Below are 21,308 nucleotides of genomic sequence, written 5' to 3'. Positions count from 1 at the left end.
AGCGACCCCACTGGATGCTGGTTTCCAAGTGATATGTACCAGCGAGCATTGTCAAAAGGTTGACATTGCATCCTACCAGTCTTCAATTGGCGAGTTAATGTGGCTGGCGCTTACAACAAGGCCAGACATATTGCATTCCGTTGCCAAGTTAGCTCAACGGAATCAAGATCCGCATGCAGAGCACCTAGTGGGTGTAAAACATGTGCTTCGATACCTGGCGTCAACTGTGGACCTGAAGTTGCACTACAAAGAGTGTGGACAACCCCTTACCGGCTATGTGGATGCAGACTGGGGTGGCGACCGCATCGATCGCAAGTCGTATACTGGCTATGTATACCACTTGGCTGGAGGACCCATATCCTGGCGATCTGAAAAGCAACGCAGCGTGGCACTTAGCAGCACGGAGGCGGAGTATATGGCTCTTTCAACTGCGTGTAAGGAGGCCATATACCTACGGCGTCTTATAGTGGAGATTGGCTGCGGTGACTCGAGTACTCCAACTATTCTTCATGGCGATAATTTAAGTGCTCAACAATTAGCTAAGAATCCTGTACACCATGAAAGAACAAAGCATATTGATATTAGATATCATTTTGCAAGACAGGTTGTAAACGAAGAACAAATTGTTTTACAGTATACATCAACCAATGAAATGATAGCTGATATTTTAACGAAAAATCTCCCTAAAGCGAAGCATGTTCATTTTACAAAGCTGTTAAATTTGATTTGAAAATTTTTGTAAAACATGTTTGCATTGAGGAAGGGTGTTGAAAATCAATACAAACATAAGTACCAATGCACGCATGTTAATATAAGCAGATAATAATCTTATGTTATCTACAAGTTATCTGTCACTGTTGCATACGAATGTAAGCATAAAGAATATGTATAGCAAAAGTGTCAGTCTCCAATAAAACTCTAAAGCGAACAGACGCACGGCGGTCCGCGACTATTGTCTTTTACTTTACTCCTACTGAGCCCTTCCCTTTTCAGCGAATATATAATCTATTCAATAATCACAAAGCAAGCAATGTCTTATAAAAATGTTAATTACAATGAGTAGCAAATATTTTATTTTATATAAAATTAAATTATAGAATTAATGCCTACTCTTCGCCAACTGCTTTAATAAACTTCTATAAAATACTGATATCTTAGGGCCACGAATATTGTAATATGTAAGAAAAAAAAGTTGTATATCAATAAAAATGTTCCTATCTCGGCCGTAACCAACCCCCACTAAAGACTCCAACTAATTATTAAGTATTTGAAAGAGTACAACATATACGTTCACATCTAACTATTCTCGCAATTAGTTGACTTAAATGAAAGAACATACATTAACCATAATATTTGGCATCTAATGACCAATTAGTTACTAGAGTGTACAAATGTGACCCACACTATTTATTACAACTTTCACAATTTATTTAATTGTATTTATATATAGTTTAAAATGCATATAAGCCCCAAAGCAGTCGTTTCTGATATAGTATTCAGTACCTTCTTTAATTCAGCCTAAATCGCGTCAAAACCGTGCCCCGAAGTGTTGTTTTTAATTTATCAAATAGCCAGAAGATACACAAAGCCTAATTGGGTTTGGTGAGATGATCACGGAGAAAGAGCGCAGTAGTGATGTGTTTTCAGAACTAAACGAGATTTGACTTTTACGAGATAATACAGTCCTTTTAATATGGTGTTGACTGATCCATTAGAAATACCAATAGAAATGTCATTAGTTTTGGAGCACACATTCTCTGGTTTGGTTAACATTTTGCTTATCAGTTGATGCTCTTGGTCTTCATAAACTTGTCTTTTTTACACATGTTTATCGATAGCCTTACCAACTCATAATCTAGCTTCAGGCCATCGACCTTTAGCTGTAATCTTGTTTTGTATTAATTACAGTAAACAAATAAAATATTTTCTTAGTTTCCCAATATATGGTAGTTTCCAAATTATATGATATACTATTTATAGCTGCAATGGAATTAGTTTTATCCTATACTTCCTATACTATAGTTCTGTTCTTCAAGGCAGCGTTTTGTCTTTCTTGAATGCAAAGATTTATAAAGCAAATAAAGACACTCATCAGTCCGAGCAATATTTCATGACGCATATTCGACAACAATGGCAATAATATACTGTATATAATGCGAGTATATAAGCAATTGTATAGCTCGTCGCTTGCTTGCCTTCATTTGAACACATTTAAATACAAACGTCGAACATATTTGGAGTTTTCTGCCCCCACACATTGCCACACATACTATACGTGTACATACATATGCTTAGTGTGTCACACTCATTTGTTACAATAGTTTAAACAATTGCGAGTGTTGCGTTTTACACGTTTCTCAAACTACAAACCATACTTTGGACCCACATTTGAAATGGAGAGCTACAGTTATTGGCTTAGGTCGCAGTTCCAACCATAAAATAATAACACAAAAATTTAAAAAGAATAAAGAAAATAAATAAATAAACAGAAACAAAGCCAAAAATGACAACAAAACTGAAGCGTTACGTGCGCTTAATATCAGACATACAAACATAGATATATACATATGTTTGCTCCATATAAGGCAGCTATATGGGTCAATAGAGTTGGGCATTCTTTTATGGGCATGTGTAGAAGTAAAAGACTTATAAATAGCGTGCGACAAATCGCATACTGAAGGCTGGTAGGTAGTTTGGTGAGTATAGTAGTGAAGTTGTTTGGCTTACAGTTAATAGCTGCTGCTGCCATGGCTAAATGACTAAACAACGAACCAACGAACAGCAGCGTCATAAAAGTGACTAAAATACTTTCCATTTTACGCTCATTTCAAATCGACTTTTAACCATGTTTTGGTTTGTTTTTTTTTTTTTTGCTAAACGCAAAAAATGACTTTTCAAAAGACAGCACAGAAAGAAAAGAAGAGCCAAATAGTACGAGCAGTGGGGGCCGGCTTTGAAGACGTTGAAATGTCGCCACCAACGTTGAAGTGGCGGCTGGCAGTTTCCATGTTGCCAGCCAAACAAGTCTCATCAGAGTCGTCGTCGTCTTCGTAGCTGGCTGAGGTGGCCACATAATAATTTCACTTTATTTGCCACAACAGCGGCAGCAACATTAAAAGTTGCACAACTCGACAAAGTAGAGAACATTTGTGCTGAGCTCACAACAATCGAAGCTTTCATTTCAACTTTAACAAAACTCCACTACATGCAGGTACTATACAATACCTAAAAATAATGTCTCAAATTTTACATTTCGATAACAGAAAATAGTCTGTTGGTCTAACAGAAATTTTCAAAATTTAAGCTAATACAATAAATTGATTTAAGCTATTTGGTTATGCTGACACTATTTTAAAAAACAATACATTATTTGTTATTAAAGTTCGCAAAATATTCAATATAATGGTTGAACCAAAATAAAAATATTCCAATTTATCGATATTCACGTACAGTGTCTTTTTGAAGCGTTTAGTTAAGCTGCACGTTTAAATATAAACAGGGGAAAAGCAAAAGCTTCAGCAAAAGTTGAAAAGGCCTCTAACAAAAATGTATTAATAAAAATGTCTTCCCACCTTCCCTTTGGCGCATTTTTGTGCGATTTATAAATCGAAACCTTTAAAATTACCATTTTAAACAATCCATGGTACTATCGATAATTTGCCAACTTGCGTTTTTATTAAATTTTAATATATGACCTGATTTCGCTGACCTGATTTCGAACTTATTTTATTTGAATATCAACAGATATGTTTTTTATTTCAAATTTATAATTTTTTAATGATTTGTTTGATTTTAATCATTTTCAAATCCACTTTAGTGTTTAAAAAAATTAAATTAAATTTCAAATTTAAAAAATTAAACGATTTCCATGCATAAAGGGTGACCTAACAAACAGGATATCTTTGTTGATGTAGAAAAGTTCATTTTCAGAAGTTTTATATTTCTTAAAAGGTAATTGAAGATTCTATCAATGGTCTATATATCCCTCGACCCTATTTAGTTATTGAGTTATGAGTTTCTTATGCAGTTTCTGAAAAGGCAATTCTATGTTCTATCAATCGTTTATAGATCGGTATATCGCATTAAATTTTATTTTTTTAAATAATAATAATTTTGCAAGGAAAAAGCTATTAGTTGAACGATTTTTATATAAAAAAAAACAATTTATCTTTAAAATTAGCTAATTAATTGACAACTAGACTTTTTCTTAATAATTAAATATTCTATTGAAAACTGCTCTTTAAAAGCTAAACATATTTTACGCAATTGTTTGATCCTCCTTTATTAACGAAAACGGCTTAAGTTGGACTGAAAAAGTTTGGCTGGCAGCACTGGGGGGAAACAGTTTAAAGCATTTAGCTGGTTTTATGTGGTAGCTGGGTAGCAGCGCTTCGTGCGCAGAAGTGGCAAAAAGTGCTGCAGCCAACGCAAACGTCAAACGCTGCCATCACCATCACCATCGCCATCGCCATAGTCTTGGCTTTTAGTTTTCTTTGTGTTAGTGTTGGTCGAGTATCCGCCAATTTGTATCTAGGCCAGCAGCACTGACTCTGTTTCAGTTACAGTTTAACCTACGCGACGTGTTCAGCAGAGACAGCAAAGAGCAAACAAAGCGACAGCCAAATGAACCTTTAATGTGGTTTATTTTGTTTTTATTTTTATAGTTGCTGTTGTTGTTGTTGCTGTTGCGCTTTCTGGAAACTTTTCCTTTGGCTGGGTTTGTTGTACACTTTAATAACCGACCGACAACGACAACCGACCACAAAGCGCAAGCCAACTAAACAACAATAGGAAAGACAAAGACCATGTTGTTGTTGGGCAGAATTGAAAGCATGCAGTGTTAAGGTGGATGAGGGGGAGGGGCCATGAAGCACTTACAAGTATACCCAGCAGAGTTGAGAGTTGTCGACGGTAGTGAAATGAGCAGCAATGCGTCTAAATGTTGAGAAATGTTGAAAAGTTGCAGCATTAAGTGGTGAAAAGCAATAGCAGCAGCAGCAACAACAACAACAAGAACCGGCAACCACAGACACAGTCATGACAGCAGCAACAACAACAACAACAAAACAGCGGCAACCACGCCACAGGCCACATCTTTGGCTTTGAAGTCGTGTGAAACTGTCGAGTCTCATGTGGAAAATATATGTGTAAATGTGTCAAAAATTTGTGAAAATAATAAATGGAAAATGATTTTCAAAAACTATGACGTATATGTGTGTGTGGGGGGGCTGAAGAGTGCTGCTGCTTACTCAATATAAGGACCATCTTGTACAACACTTTTGACTGCAAAACTATTCCAATACACAATGCTTAAGAATGTCTGAAGAATTTTGAATAAAGATGCAATTTATTGATTGGTCAGAACTAGGATATGCGTCATAATGGAATACAGTACGAATTCGTTAACCGCAGCACTCGATACATGCGATTCCACGCAATTTTTTGAACTCAATACAATATAGCAAAAAGAAAAGACGGTATATTTTTTAAGCTTCGTGAAACTGCTGTTATTAAAAGCCTTAATGAGATAAAGTGAAGGCAATATTAACAGATATGTAAAAAAAAAAAAACAAGAAAGGAATGCTAAAGTCGAGCAGACTTAACTCTTAAATACCCTGTGTTACAAAAAAAAAAATTATTAAAAAAATTTAATTAATTAAATTAAATATAAAATATTCCATACATACATTTACATTTACATCAGAATTAAATAATTATGTCAAAGCAGCAACTAATACAGCTTCGGATACAGCTTGGGCCTGGTTATATGGCTAAACTTTCCTTCTAATCAACCTATCATAATAAAACTTGAGATACGGATATATCATTACTAACTGGATGTGACTACCAAATTTAAGTTCAAAATTACAGAAAGTCGCGAATAGGGGGGTGTGGGGCTCAGGAGAATCTGGATACCAAGTTTGCTTATTCTAGCTCTTATACTTTCTGAGATCCTTGGGTTCATACAGACAGACGGACAGACAGACGGAAATGGCTATATCGACTCAGCTTGTCATCCTGATCAAGAATATACTTGTATATACTTTGTGGGGTCTGCCACGTCTCCTTCTGTGTGTTCCATGTACACTCGCAGAAAACTCGCACTTACAAAAATAATATACCCTTTTACCCTTTGGGTACAGGGTATAAAAAGAAATCCAATAAAAATTAAGTTTGGCACGTCATATAAATGCTCTTATTTATCATTTTTCAATAACTTTTTACTCGCTAAGTGCAATAACTTTAAAAAGTGCAGCTATCCTGATTTCCTTTAATTCTGATTAATGAGTTCGTAACGTAAGTATGTATAAGTCTTTGTCGGAATATAATGAAAATGTTGAAATAAAACAAAAAAGACAAGCATGTTGCCACTGAACTTATTTGAGACACAATTTCTTGCATACATTTTTAAACAATGAATGCAACCTGTCAGTTTTTCTGCCCCAACTTTTAGCATTTAAGTAATTTATTTTATTTAAAAGTCTATTTAAATGAGACATATATATCCATAGCTACAAATGTGAAAACACTTCACATCAATTATTTTAAGAGTCTAAGCATTCGAATGCATTTCCTAACAGATTAGATTAAGATTGTCGAGCAATTAATTTGAGTTGCCACTCATGTTGTTAGGAGACGCAATATAGTATGTTCCGGATAATACAAAATGACTTAAAGTCTAATATTTAATATATACACAGCTAAGATTAAATAACATATACATGAAGAATTGAAGTGGCCTATGGCGGACCAATTTACATCTGTTTCCAAGTAATATGTCGTATAAATACGCTCATCCTCCCAGCAACCATGGAAACTTTTGTACATGTGGGTGGTTTGAAGCGGTGGTTTGATCGGTGGCAAGCCTCAAACAGCTGCTTATTTGTTATGGCTCTATTATGAGCATGAACAACAAGTTGTTGTCAATGCCAAGCTGGCCATAAATGTTAGGCTATAAACACACACACGCACATATGTATGTAAATTTGGTATTAAAATTAAATTATACCACAACAAAAAAATGCATGCAGCCGTAAACAAGTTGCCACAGTTGCTAAACACACATATACATACTCAGTATAGAGCGACCACAACAACAAGAGTTGGACAAAAGCTTAGTGGTGGCCATTTACAACAAAACGCAATTGCCACAGGGGCGACGACTCGACCTTTTTTGGATGCGTTGCCAACCGCGGCAGCGTCGTCTAGGTGCGGCTCTGTTGGCACTAAAGGTAACACCTTGTGTAGCTGTGTGTACGTGTGTGTGTGTGATGCACCCTACATAGCAACAGCAACAGCAACAACAACTACAACAACACCATGCTAATTGGTTTAAATATCAGCTTGGCTTTGACTTCCAGGGCTTTAGTTTTTCTTTTTTTCTGGTTTAGTTTTTGGTTTGATGCTTTGAACCGTAAATGTTAAATTACGTTTGCCTGAGTTTTCAACTTTTAAATGCGTTTGAAGTGCTGTTGCCCTCTTCTCATGATGTTGTTGCTGCTGCTGTTGCATGCAACCTGCCCTAAGTACACTTATCGAGTCGAGTGGCGGCAACAAACGCAGCAACGACGACGACCAACTTGTGCATGTTTTATAAATTAACCCTATGTAGGTATGTATATATATACTATACTATGTGTGTAAATATGTAAACTTAGCATACACATCGTTTGCAAAGGGGCAGGCCTCAGTCGACATGCGGCAAGGGATAGTTTAAAATGACCCCATTTTAAGCCTTTGGGGAGCGTAATGGGTAGCATAATGAATCCTTTATAAGGCAGTGAATGGAGTAGATGTGTGCGTACACCGTAATTGAAAGTTATTTTATAGGTCATATTAAGACATAGCTTGAGGTGCAGAGTGGATAATGTTATTTGAAAGTGTGGATTAAATTAAAACATACATTTTAAACATTAAACAATTAAGTTTGTTAGCCCAAAAGAAATAGCTTTAGAACTTTTCAATTTTAAAACAACAAAGGAGTGTTTATTTAAGCAACGATTCTCTTGAACGATGTGTTAATTTTAAATAATTAACTATTGAACAAACTGGGCCAAAAAGGAAGCAAAATAAGCTCAAGGGTCTATACTAAAGCTGGGAGGGAGGTGGTGTGGTGTGGAGAACTTGCGAGCAGCGATTTTTGTTAATGACAATAAATGCAAGGACATATAATGTCAACGTACTTAACGGTATTTCCTTTCCTTTTGGATGGCAGATAATCTGCCCGTATCGTGTAATTATATACCTATAAAGAACCCAAAGGTAACTTTTTTTTAACTGTCCCCCATACTGGTCCGATTCATACATTATTTGAAAATGTTTTTAACTTCATTTCACTGTCTTTTATTTATAATGTATGGTGTATAAGATGTTTATTATAGAAAGTAATAAAAGTAATATCTAGTATTATCTTGTGAGTTACAACCTTACATATGTAGCTCAATTATATGAATCAATTTATAACAGGATATGTGAGGTGAGGTACAAGCCTATTACTACAAATAAATATACACCGAAACACTGGATAAATATATCCAGAAACAACCGTATAAAAAAAAACATTGATCATATGTAAAAATAGGTGATTGGTTCCTTTTCTCTAAAAAAAATCTAAATGAAATTTTTAATTTTCAAACCTTGTTATATCAAAATCGTGTACAAATAGAATAAGGTGTACTTATAATATTTAAGGTACGTCGAAATGGAAGTACATTTTACTTTTAATTTACACTAGTGTTCAATAAACGTTGTTTTAATGAATTGTTTTTAATAAGAGACGTACAATTTAAGGAAGTATTTGTCGTTTAATAAAATATAAAAGTGCTTATTACTTTTGCAGAATTCTCAAGGGTACTTTTTAAACACACATGTTAAACGTACCACCAAATGAAACAATCTTCTTCGTTTCTTCCATGCATATGCATAAATTAATTTGTGACCCCTAAATCGTCGCCTTTTACACGCCTATACTTAACCAAATATATTAGATGAAGTGCCTCCCAAATCTGTCAGCTTATGTGCTGTTCCAGATTGCAGTTCGACTGAGAAAACGGAGCGTAGATGAAATAATTTAAATAAAAGCACACATACATACATATATAAATGACAGGCCCAGATAAGATGGGAACTTTTGTACAAGTAGGCTGTGAATAAACACATCATTTGTCAACACAAATCTGAGCTTTCAACCAGGCAGGAAAGTCGGGCGACACGTTCCTCCTCACACACACACACACACACATACACACTCACTGACATCCTTGAACCGTGTCACATTTGCGACTGTGACTTTTGCCATACTTGTCAGGCTCTTCATGTCGTGCCTATTATTTTTGTCAAGTTCAAGGCTAGACGCCGCCTGAGCATGAGTTTTATGGTCGAGTGTTTGCGTGTCAAGCAACGGAAGTCATGCCGCATTACAATATAAACCACAATATATTGCCTGAAATGTTTGTCGCTAATTGGGAGAGAAACAAAATTCAATTGCATCGTAAATGCAAATACAAGTGTTTGTGGATAACAGCAACTGCTGCAACTACAACTACTTCAACTGGGAGAACTTGTTCAATTAAGCAATGAATTGATGAACCGTCAATATAACTCTTACTCTCTCCCTCTCGCACGCTCGTTCACATTGCCGGCGTGATTCACAACTTGGAGAGGTATAATTCCCAATCGATAACGCCACTGACTTATTCAACCTTATCGCGCATTAACAACAGCAACAACAACAACAAACATACCAACGATATAGCTTTGTCAGACAAAACACTTCATTTCGTTCGATTAAGTCATTGCCTTTCACGCATCACGCGTGATTTGTCACACAGTACTGACCACCACATCGCCATCCAGTCATGGCAGAGCGCCCCACGCAATTGCATTTTAATTTAACACCAAGAAAGGGGGGGATAGGGGGAGAGACCCTGACCAACGTCATTATCGTCGTCTCCCCATCATCGTGTGGTTGTTAGAAATACACATATGTACACATATGTATGTATATATGTGTATATCATGTACATATTTCATGCTGCATTTTCATTAGGCAGACTGGCATTTTCATTGTCAGGGCCACGAGCGTTTATTTAAATTGGAAAAATACTCGCTTGATTTATGCGCCTCATGGCAAAACGCTAATTAACTTGAAAGAGTTAACGCTTGTTTGCGATCGAGCGATCTATCAGTTGGCTCATGGGAAAGAAAACGACCATTTTTTTATTGCTGGCCGGCACAGATGGGAAATTGAAATTGACAATTAAAAGCTCAAAGATTGTATAAATTTTTGTAAAATGTGAATATTTGAGGAATGGAGATGTGCATTGCCCTTTTTGTATTCTGCAAAATCTTAAATCAATTCACAAATTAAAATTTAAACAATTAAGATACTTGATTTAAACAGACGAATTCACCAATAGGTTCTCCTTTTTTATCCATAATGGTTTACATATCCAAAGACCATTAAACCCAGCTTTTAGGCCGCAATAAAATTGTTTCTGCCAAAATGGTAGTCCAGCATTATCTTATTGTATTATATATATGCAGCATTATCTTATTGCAATCTATTAAGTGACATTAAGTTTTCTAATGCCGCTTGCCTGGGTTTTTAGAAGATAATGAATCGAAGCAGACATCGAAAGATTTCGGATGAAAAGTTCTTTTCTTTAAGCTAGCCTGCGCAATAATCAAGAACTTGTGGCAAGAGTAGTTTCTAAAGAAAATAATTCCACTTTGACTACATGCCAAGAATTGGTGCACGTTTGTCACTTAACAAATGTAAAGGCTTTGCAACAAAATGACAATTCAATTGAATTAAAAGATTAATCGCTATAAATAAGTATAATTTCAAAAAACCTACGAAACTATCTTTTTTTTTGCACAGCAAGCATGTATGAGGATAAATTTGTATGCTTTATTAGGCATTATAATTTATAATAATTTAAACATTTGAATTCAGTGGAACTATTTGTTAACTGTCTCATTTTTCATATTATTTTTCACATGACTAAACAAAATACATTATTACTCCTAAAAAAAGGACTACTCAACTAAATGTTTTCCAAAATCTTCCGCAATTAAATAGCCACTTAGTTTCTTATAAACAGAATCGTTATATTCATGTCGATTTTCTATTTTTCATTTAACTTTACTTTCTCTGATAGGCAGAACAAAAATTGTATTTCAATTTGATAGTCTCTTAATTAGAGTTGTGCATGTTCGTTGAGGCGGAATATTCAGCGCAATTAATTACCTTATTGTCGACACTATATTCATAGACATTCTTTAATTTGCTTGAAATCAGCCTTCTTGAGAGTACTTCTTCTTTAGGGTTCAGTTCAATGTGCACTTGCCATGAAAGGCAAGGCCTTCGTATTCGGTTCATTTGCCATTGGGTATCATTATCAGCGTCCAAGTGAGGGTCCCGTGCACCCGCATTTCTGGCAGCTGCCTCGAGAATTAATGGCGCCCGAACATTCCGCTGATAACGAAAACTACTTACTACTGGAGAGGCAGACAAAAGAACAGTCAATTGAAAAGTTGTGGCTGGATAGGAGATGAGAGTGAAGCATAAGTTCCTTATGTATACAAGTTTAGAGCACTTGCATGGATAAATATAATATATACACATCGTACGGAATGTACAGACTTGACATAGTTTTTCATTGTCACTTCATATTGGGCAAAAGTTTGGGGCCAACGAGCTGAGTGAGGAAATATTCTACAAAATTCTTAAATTGAAATGGATAGCATTTCGGTTTGTCGAATAAAAATGTGACACATCGTTCACAAAGCCATGTATTTGTGATAATATCACATACATATACAAGTACTTTTCAAATCTAAAACGGAAATTATGGATCATAATATGTTACTTTTAATTCTTTTAGACTTGCAATGTAGAGGCATATTATTGATGTAGAACCTTTAAAAAAAAACTCTGAGTAATTAAAAAGAATGAATAAAGAAGGAAATTTCAAAATAAAGAGATTTCTTTATTATTTATCCAACAAGCACATTTTAGTGACGAGTCATAGTTTGAGCATTCTTTTGAATGGAATGGTTAAAAGAGAATATTAACAAAAAAATTATTTCTAGAGATTTATATTTTATAGAAAGAAGTGGTGCCTATTTCAGATATATTTCTTGATGAAAAGAAAACAAAAATGATAAGGATATATAAATAAATATTCAGACATATTGCAAGAATATGTGCATAGAACAAACTGATATTTAAATCTTACATATCGATATATTTATATATAGATAAATATAATATCTTAAACAGGTACTTCATCTTTTCATAATGTCATCACAAAATGCAAATGAAGTGATTAAATAATACAAAGAAAAGATGAAGTTGGATAATCATTAAAAATGCATCTAACAAGCTCTGCGATCGTTTGTATTTTGTATTTGCGAATCTTTTTTTTTCATTTCGAGATTTAAATGCAGTGCTTCAATTAATTCGTTTTTTCAGTTATGGGTATATAAAAAAATTGTGAATTAACGTGACTCTGTTTTATTTGTAATGTAATATAATATTTTGTGTTTAAAATGAGAACTCGACTCATTTGTATTTACTTCCCTACATAAATTTAAATGTACAAAAACTTCTACACAAGTCATCAAAAGAAAAAATTCTCAGAAACATGGCAGAAAGTGGTTTTCAAGTGTGACAAGAAGAAGCAGGAGCTACACTACATTTTTTACGTGATGCTAACAAAATTTGAGGATTTGAGATTGCCAAACAAACTGTGACCGGCAACTATTAGTTTTCATTCGCCTTTAAGAGTATGCGATAGTCGCCAATTTGGTTTTGTATCTTCGTCTGTTTACCGCGTGGCTGTAAATGTTTCTGTGATAGTCTTAGCATTATTGCGTTGGCTCTTTTTCAGTAACTCGACTGTGTCTGATAGGCACTAAGTAAGAGCACATAACAACATATAGATACATATGTACATACAAGTATGTATATGTGTGTTTGTATATATGGAGGCGAAGGGAAAATGAGCTCGAATGTTGGCGATAAGATAAGGCAGAATTTTAACTTGAAGCAAAAGAGTGCAAGCCAATTGTAAGTAAACTGTGTTATTAAATAAAATACAAACCACTATGCGAACTACCGTTACAAATAGAAATAAAATGTATACATACATAGAATATATGCTGAGTCAAGCGCTTGTCATTGCCAGCCGGCGAATGCAGCTGAAGCGAGCAAATAGTGCGAAAAATTAAAATGTATTTGCATATCAATGAAACGGTTGCTTGTTTGTTGGTTTGTCGCTTCGTTGAGCGACAAAAGCGAAAAAAATAATAATAAAGAGAAACACAAAATAATGCAGGCATTTCAGACACACACACACACATATATATACTATTCGTACATATAGGTATGGTTCTACATATGTATAGTTTATATTTTTGTTGAGCATGACAAATTCATCAAGCAAATGATGATTCATCAATCCGGGGAAATGAAATGAAGTTGTAGGCAGGTAGGTAGGTGAGCAAAAATGTAAAGATAGCCAACAACACGTACAACAACAACAACAACAAGAGGCTTGGCTGACACCCAGAAATGCCTGAGTTGGCATATAGTAGTAGTATGCATTGTATGTATATAAATATGTAGTATGCTCCTCATTTGCAATGATTTACGGCCTACGCACAAAGGCGATTACAAGATTACCACCAACAGGACGGACAACCTCATCGGCCTAGGCGTGGCTCAGCAACACATCGAGTCATTTATTAAATTGGCCAAATGGGTTACGGGCGTGCCGGTCAGACAACTTCAACGGAGTGGGGTGGAGGGGTGGTTGGTTTTTCAACAACATAATGCTGTCATAAAAACTTGCGCGCCATTTGCTATTTTCTACAGATAAGATATAAATATGCACACACGCTTACATACATATGTACATATGTATATGTACAGTATGTATAAGGAGGCATGCACATACATACAATACACATTTATCGAGACATATCAAATGCTCACAAACAATACAAATTGTTGCCATTTTATTACACACAATGCCGATTATTTTCCATTTATGTTACAAGGCCAAGACGATTTCTTTGTTTGTGTAAGCAACCCGACCATATCAAGCCTACAGTTGTAGAAGAGAGCCAATCACCATACTTTAATTAATTAATCCTGAAAACAGACATGCATCCCCCTCTTGTTGAGGGGCGAACTGTATTTAAACACCTCTACTGATCTCTGGGGTACAATATCCACACCAGACACCCGCCTGCGTGATTTGGATGCCAACCACAGCCACCAGAATACTCCCACTAGGGGGCCAACCTCAATTAAGTAAATGAATACTTACTCCTCTGGAACCGAAACTAAAAACCCGCCGACTAAACCAAAACGATATATGTAAATAGGACTGTAGCACTGTAGCCAAGTTGAAGTTCAGAACAAAACATTTTTACAAAAAAAAATAAACAGAAAACCAGGAAAATATTAAGAAAGTTGCAGAAATACATGGAAACATTTTTGATTTTTTTTCAAAACGTCTATGATCTATGATCTAAATCTGTATAAGAGCCCCTGAATATATACTTCTATATACAATAATCATTGTTTCTAATGCCCTTGTTCGACTAAAAACTTCAGGTAATCTAAGTCAAATTTTCCCTACATATTTAAAAAATGTTAAAATGCTATTTTTTTTTTTGCTCTGCTAGATTTTGTAAAAATATATACATGTTTGAAACGTTGTTATTTGCTTAAAATTTCATACTTTATAGAGTGACATGTTTGGAACACTTTGGAAAATATGTAAAAATAGAAAAATAATCTAGAACAGCACTTAAAAATTGTACCAACCCGAAACAAAACACATATAATTTAACAAAAAATGTTGGCAATAATTACAGTGAAAACTCCCTTAACGGACACCTCTTTTATCCGGACACTCTTTCTACACTGTTTCTAAAACATTCGATCGGTGTATAAAGTATTTAAGTATCCCCTCCTTGGGCGGACAAAAATTGGCCGATCGTGAGTGTCCGGGCTAGAGAGTTTTCACTGTAGTTTTAGAAATTTATTTTTAGTTTGAAAGAAAATTTGATTTAAATAATTTCTGTAGATATCCTTTCGTAGATGAGAATGCCTAATGTGTACAAGTATATATTTTTTGCTTTTCTTTATAGACAATTAATTTTTTGTGCCAGTATTATTATTAAGTATGTATTATCAATTTTTCTGGCTGCCTCCCATATCAAAAACCAAGCCCACTGTTTTTTATTTGATTACATGTTTGAAACCACGGCGCCTCGGATTCAGCTCCACCGGCACCATATAATCTTCATCAAATCAATTAGACACAGTGTCGTGTTTCAAGTCCATGTTTAACGCTTTTCATAGGCAAAGCAGCGGCTACTGTTCAAAAGAAAAGAAAATAGCCGTAATCCAAAAAAATTATAAAGAAAAAAGAGAGACGCTTCGCTGATAACCAAAAAAGTAAAAGCCTCGAACCCAGACCCAGACAATATGCATAAATCTTAATGTGCGTTTCAAGCTTGTTATGGCTTCTTTGTCATGTTCAATGTTGCTGTCGTTGTTGTTGTAGTTGTTGTAGTTGCTGATGTTGCTGATAATGACGCTGATTGGTTGCACATTCATTCAATGCCATGCCACGCCCCAACGCCCACGAATACAGCAACATTCGTAGCAGTTTGCTTTTGGCTTTTGTGTCATTTCCAGATGATGATAAAAATAACGATGATAATGATGATGATTATGAGGACGACGGCAACGGCAACAACCACGTTGATGATTTCTTTCTTTTGATGAACAATTTTTTATGGGCGCAGGCCTGACTCGCATTTGCATCCGAAATGTGGAGTGGAGCGCCGGCAAACAAAGGCCTGGTCTCTTAGTTTTCTTCGGGTTTCTTTGGTCTTAGATATTGTCGTTGTCATTGTATTTGTTGTTGCAAAACGTTGGCCATTAAGCGAGCCATTTTGTCAGATAAAACTGAGAAAGTGAAAATGTTCATAAATATGCAAAGAAGTCATTTTTGCCAACCATAACAATTACACTACCCAACAAACTGAAGAAAATACAACTAATAATGCATTTTCCGGTTCCCGAATAACAAAGAAAACTGTGGGATTATTTGCAGTTGAGTTAGTTTCTGTTACGCAAAAGTTTGCGACAGTCAACAAAGATCAACGATTATTTAAACCCAGTGCTGACTTTGTCTTTAAAGCTATTGAAATGCTTTATTTGAATCCAAATTGTTTCAATTTTAATACACAATTTATTTTAATCTTAGAAAAGTTAGATAGTTCAAAATCACATTGGTTTCAGCAGGAAAATAAACTCATTTTAAAGGAATTAACGTTAGTTTGTAAATTATTAAAATAGAAAAAATCATATTTTCTCTTAGACACTTATAATAGGGGATTCTTTAATGAACCTGACATCAATCATCACTCTTAGGTCTTCAGTGTCGTTATATTCGCGTTTATTTTCATAAACCCGTATCATTAACATGAGAAAAATGCAGACGGAAAATAGACAGGCCACTCCAAAGTTTGGGTAGAGGCTTTAACTACTATAAATAGCTCGCATTAATACGACTGTTAATCCTGTTGGAAATTTATCGACACATCCCTCTTTGCCTCAACCAAAGGAAATACATTTGTAAACCATTTTTCAACTTAATACTTACAATAAACAAGAGAGAACGCTACAGTCGAGCAAGCCCGACAGTGTAATACCCTGTACCCAGGTAAACTTCCGTCACTGAGTTATATGCGCCCAAAGCAGCAGCAAAAAGAGGAAGAAGAAGAGCGAACTTGTTGCTGCAGTTTGTGGGGGTTGTACTGTAGAGAATTTGTTTCGCTAATAACTTTTCTCAGAATTGACCGAATTGGTGTGCAAAGTTTGGTTGAGGTAGCATTTGAAATGTGGACGCTATTGACGAAATTCTGTAGCGGGGGAAGGGGGGGAAAATTCCAAAAAATAAAATAAACTCGTCCTTTCTCGGACCTAGGAGAATCTGGATGCCAACTTTGGTTATTCTAGCTTTTATAGTTTCTGAGATCCTCGCGTTCATCCAGACGGACGGACAGACGGACGGACGGACATGTCTAGATCGATTTCTCTCGTCATGCTGATCAAGAATATATATACTTTATGGGGTCGGAGATGCTTCCTTCTGTATGTTACATACTTTGCACAAACCTAATATACCCTTTTTACCCTACGGGTACAGGGTATAAAAAACAATCTAAAACTGCGTTTGGAAAATATAAAATGTCCCTTTCGCAAATCTCTTCAATAGCTATCAAAGCAGCTTCCACTAATATTTAACTTCAACTTCCGAGACATTATGCAAAAACTTTAAAAGCAAAAACTCTCCAGACTCGACCAAATGGAATTTTCAAAACTAAGACTTGCATACACAAACATAACAAATTAATATTCCATCGATCAAAAACAGCATACACCATATTCTCCCCAAACACAGATGCATTTTCCCAGCTCAGATCCCGTCCCGCCTATCTCTAAGCAATTCCTAAAAAGCGATCTGCTAGCTTAAGGCCCTGCTCAGTCAAGGCTAAAATGCAACATACCTTAATAGCTGTAGTTTAATAATAATAATTTATTTTTAACCGTATTAGAGGCCTGGCCATTTAGTATGAATTTGACTTGAAAGAGTTGAACGAATCCAATCAATTTTTCCATTTCTTGAAGACTTCATTAGGTACGCCCAGAGCCTGAAGCCGCAAAAATGCTTGCTTGTTGTCTTTTCCCAACATCTCTGTTAGTTGTGCCACATCTGTCCGGCCAACTGATGGACAACATTTTTAACGAACTCGCAAAAGGTTTTCGCGTTTTTTGTGACCATGCTAATTTATGGCCAACATGAAATCATCACCGACATACATAAGCAAATTCTATTTGTATTTAAAGTGAGTTTTTTAACTGAGCCGGAAAACCGGTTCTATTGTTTTTCGTCAGTATGTACGATTCATTTGAACTTTTGTTTTTTTTATTAGGTAGTATTATTATTTGTAACTCTTTGCGGCTGTTGCGGGAGCGTGTCTTTAAGAATAGGCTTAACGGTGGGTAAAATGTTTAAACACAAAGCCAAGCCATTTTTCAAAGCAATACACTGGCTATCAACCGAATTCCAGCAGCAGCTTTGCAAAATAGAATGTTTCTGTCTACTAGAATCTTATAGAACATTAAAGACACTATTCACGATAAATTAAAAAAAAATATATTAATCAAATGTCTAGCACGCGCACGCAGCCATTACCTTCCCAAAAATTCATTATTATATATTCAAATCGTCTTATAAACAACAGCAAAAAACAAGTGAAAAAAAAAAATAAAAACAGCAATATTTATCCTATTTTGTATATATAGTAACAGAATAAATAATGTACAAAATACTCTTGCAAAAAATATGTATTTAACTTAAGGCTCGAGAAGCCATGCTGTAATTCTTCAGTTAGCTTGTTGTTGAACTGAAATTACCTCAAGCCGGCAACTTTATCCGACAAAGAATTCAGTTTGGAAACCTTTGGAAAAGTTTTACTTGCTTCTGAATAAAGACCAGAGAGGTGCTGAGAAATTGTTACTGATGAATCGCAATTAAGATGACGAATTTTCAGAAAAGAAAGAAAGCCGGTTTAATTTATAAAAACATTTAAGACAATGTGAATAGATTGCAAATAATTAGATCAGAAAAAACCAGCATCAAGGCTTGGAAAATACTCAGAGTGGGCTATCAACGAAAAGACAAAAAAGACAAAAGCAAGAGGGAAGTTTGTAATCAAATGAATAAAGAAATGGGGTTATATAGAAGGAATGTTGTTTCCAAAATTTAATTAACGTTGAAAAACAAAGAGGTAGTGCTAGCTTCATCAGAGAAGGCTTTTATTCAAAGGATGAGCTCTAAAAAAAGTTAATATAGAAAGGTATTTTCACGGGGATTTATATTACATAGTACATACGAGTATATACGTGAATATGTACATATATGTTAATCAATGATTTAATAAACACTGATATTAAAAGAAATCCAATTCGTTATATTCGCGAAAATATCCATTTTTATCGGTTTTATTATTATTTGTAATTGCTTTTGTTTACGGATAAACCTTTTTGTAAGATAACTCATGATTTTAAAAGGCACTCTAACAATACTTTGTTATTTAGATGAGATTTCTCATTTATAATTCAAAATATACATATTAATATTTTAGAAAAATGTTTATTTAAGCTATAAATGATTGGTCAAAAAAACTAAGTCAAAGAATTTGCACACAAATTGTTAATAATTTATAGCAGAAACGGTCTTCTAATAGGGAATTATTCTAAGTTTTAATTGAACGCATGGCATGCTTGCGAATTTCAACAAATTTGTGTGCATATTATTTGCATGTATGACCATAGCATAACTGTTTACCAAAAGGGGAAAATGTTCTGCATATTTAAATACATCACTATTTTAATTTCAATGCACATCCAATCTATTTATGAATAGACTTCAAAGCCGCCCGCCCCGCATTATGCAAATTTGCAACAAAAGCAATAGAACAAGAGTGAAAAAATATGGCTGCCCCACCCACATTCATGTCCTTGAAGCAGGCGTGAAACAACGCGTGCAATAAAGCGAGAAAAAAAGATAACAGAACTACACGCCACCACCCAACAGCAGCGGTAACAACAACAACGGTAAGCGTAACACTAACTGTTAAGGGCTGGGTGTGTGCAGCAGCCGAAAATGCGAAAATGCTGCCAAAGCAAAACACGGAAAGTGTGCGGCATAGCAGAGAAATAGACAGACAGAGCGCGACGGGGGAGACCCACCCTAGAAATTTGTTTTATTTTACAATTTAAAGCAACAAGAAAACTGAAAGGCTAGAGTGGATGCGAATTTTAAAAGTCATTCTAAAATAATCTAGAAACCACATTATGTGGGCGTGGGCAGTTGCATCAGAAAATATGAATAACACAAATATAACCCATTTCCTTTTCTCAGCAGAATATGATTGCTTAGCTTTCTTATTTTTCCTCCTATACTTTTCAGATGGAGTGTGCCACGCCTCCTTCTGAACGCTACACATACATACAAATGTACATATGTATGTATGTTTGTACACTCGCCCTAAACTAGCAAACCCTTTGGGTAGAGGGTATACAAATTATTAATAAACTTACTGTTATCCATGTTGTGGGTGCTGCTGTTGGCAGCGCTGCTGCTGCTGCACTGCTCTGCCCCGCCTGCTGCTGCTGATGGTACTGTTAAACGAATGCTGCAGGAAGCAGTGTGTTGCCTGCCGACGTCGCTGGTTCAATGCACGGGCCAGTGTGCAGCAACAACAACAACAACAACAGCAATAACAACCGCGGCTGCTGTTACTGACTTTTCAGTTGGGTGTATGAATCACGCGTCGGTGTCGGTTCTTTTATTTTTTTTGTTGTTCTGCTTTAAACCGCAAAATAAACTCGCACGCACGCACATACACACACACTAACACTGAAGGAACTTCGTGAAGTCGCGTTTGAAACGAGTCGCGCTTATAAATTGTTGTAAAAAATACCTAGAATTAAAAGCGGCGGCGTACACAAACTTCTTTTTTTTCCTGTTTTATTTTGACCTTATTCGCAGCTGCGGCTGAAGAGGGCTTTTTTATAATATGGGCAGAATACGAATTAATTACAATACATGTGTATGCGTGTGTGTGTAAAGGAGTCAAACTAACTACAATAACAACAACTACAAAAGCAGCGCATTTAATTAATTCGCGTCACGTCAAGCAGCGCGGCATCGAATTCGCAGTTGTTGTTGTTATAGTAGCTGCGCCGCTGCAGGCTGTGCGGCCAATTGCAGTTTCGGCTCTTTGTTAATAAGACGCAATTCATACACACACACACACACGCACAAACTGCATACATATGCATATGCATGTATGCAGGCAAGGAAGCAGTCGGCCTTTCTGCTTTCTTTCACTGAACACTGCTGCAATGTTCTGCGCTTGCAGTAAACTACAACAACAATGAAGACGAAGACGACTACAACGACCACTTTTTATTTACTTTGCTTTGTTATTGATTTTCGCCATTTCACACCTAGTTTTTTTTTAATGCACGCAAATGCATTCTACTGGCACTTGATGCATTTTCTTGCTTTGCAATATGCTCATACTTAATATTTTGCTCTTGGTTAGGCACACTTTGTTATAAACAAAGCGAGTAGCGGGAGATAAAAACAAATACAATCGCACACACTACTGGAAATAAAGGCGCAAAAAGCCGACACCACCCA

At 35.6% G+C, this 21,308-nt stretch overlaps 1 protein-coding gene across 1 annotated transcript in view; it reads right to left on the bottom strand.

The window, feature by feature from the left end:
* The window catches only part of LOC115620944 (CD2-associated protein), a 41,345-nt gene extending 20,037 nt beyond the window's left edge, over window positions 1-21,308 (bottom strand). The window contains exons 1-2 of the mRNA XM_030514460.1: window positions 21,080-21,308; window positions 20,201-20,667 (exon numbers count right to left, since the gene is read on the bottom strand). Of these exons, the coding sequence (XP_030370320.1) occupies window positions 20,201-20,210 (10 nt within the window). The 5' untranslated portion in view covers window positions 20,211-20,667; window positions 21,080-21,308. The remainder of the gene's footprint in view (window positions 1-20,200; window positions 20,668-21,079) is intronic.

This window comes from Scaptodrosophila lebanonensis, unplaced genomic scaffold (assembly GCF_003285725.1).
Source record: "Scaptodrosophila lebanonensis strain 11010-0011.00,11010-0021.00 unplaced genomic scaffold, SlebRS2 tig00000024-arrow-pilon, whole genome shotgun sequence".
NCBI classification, from domain to species: Eukaryota; Metazoa; Arthropoda; class Insecta; order Diptera; family Drosophilidae; genus Scaptodrosophila; species Scaptodrosophila lebanonensis.
The sequence above is the reverse complement of the archived record's forward strand: the minus strand, read 5'-3'. Positions and strand labels throughout refer to the sequence as shown.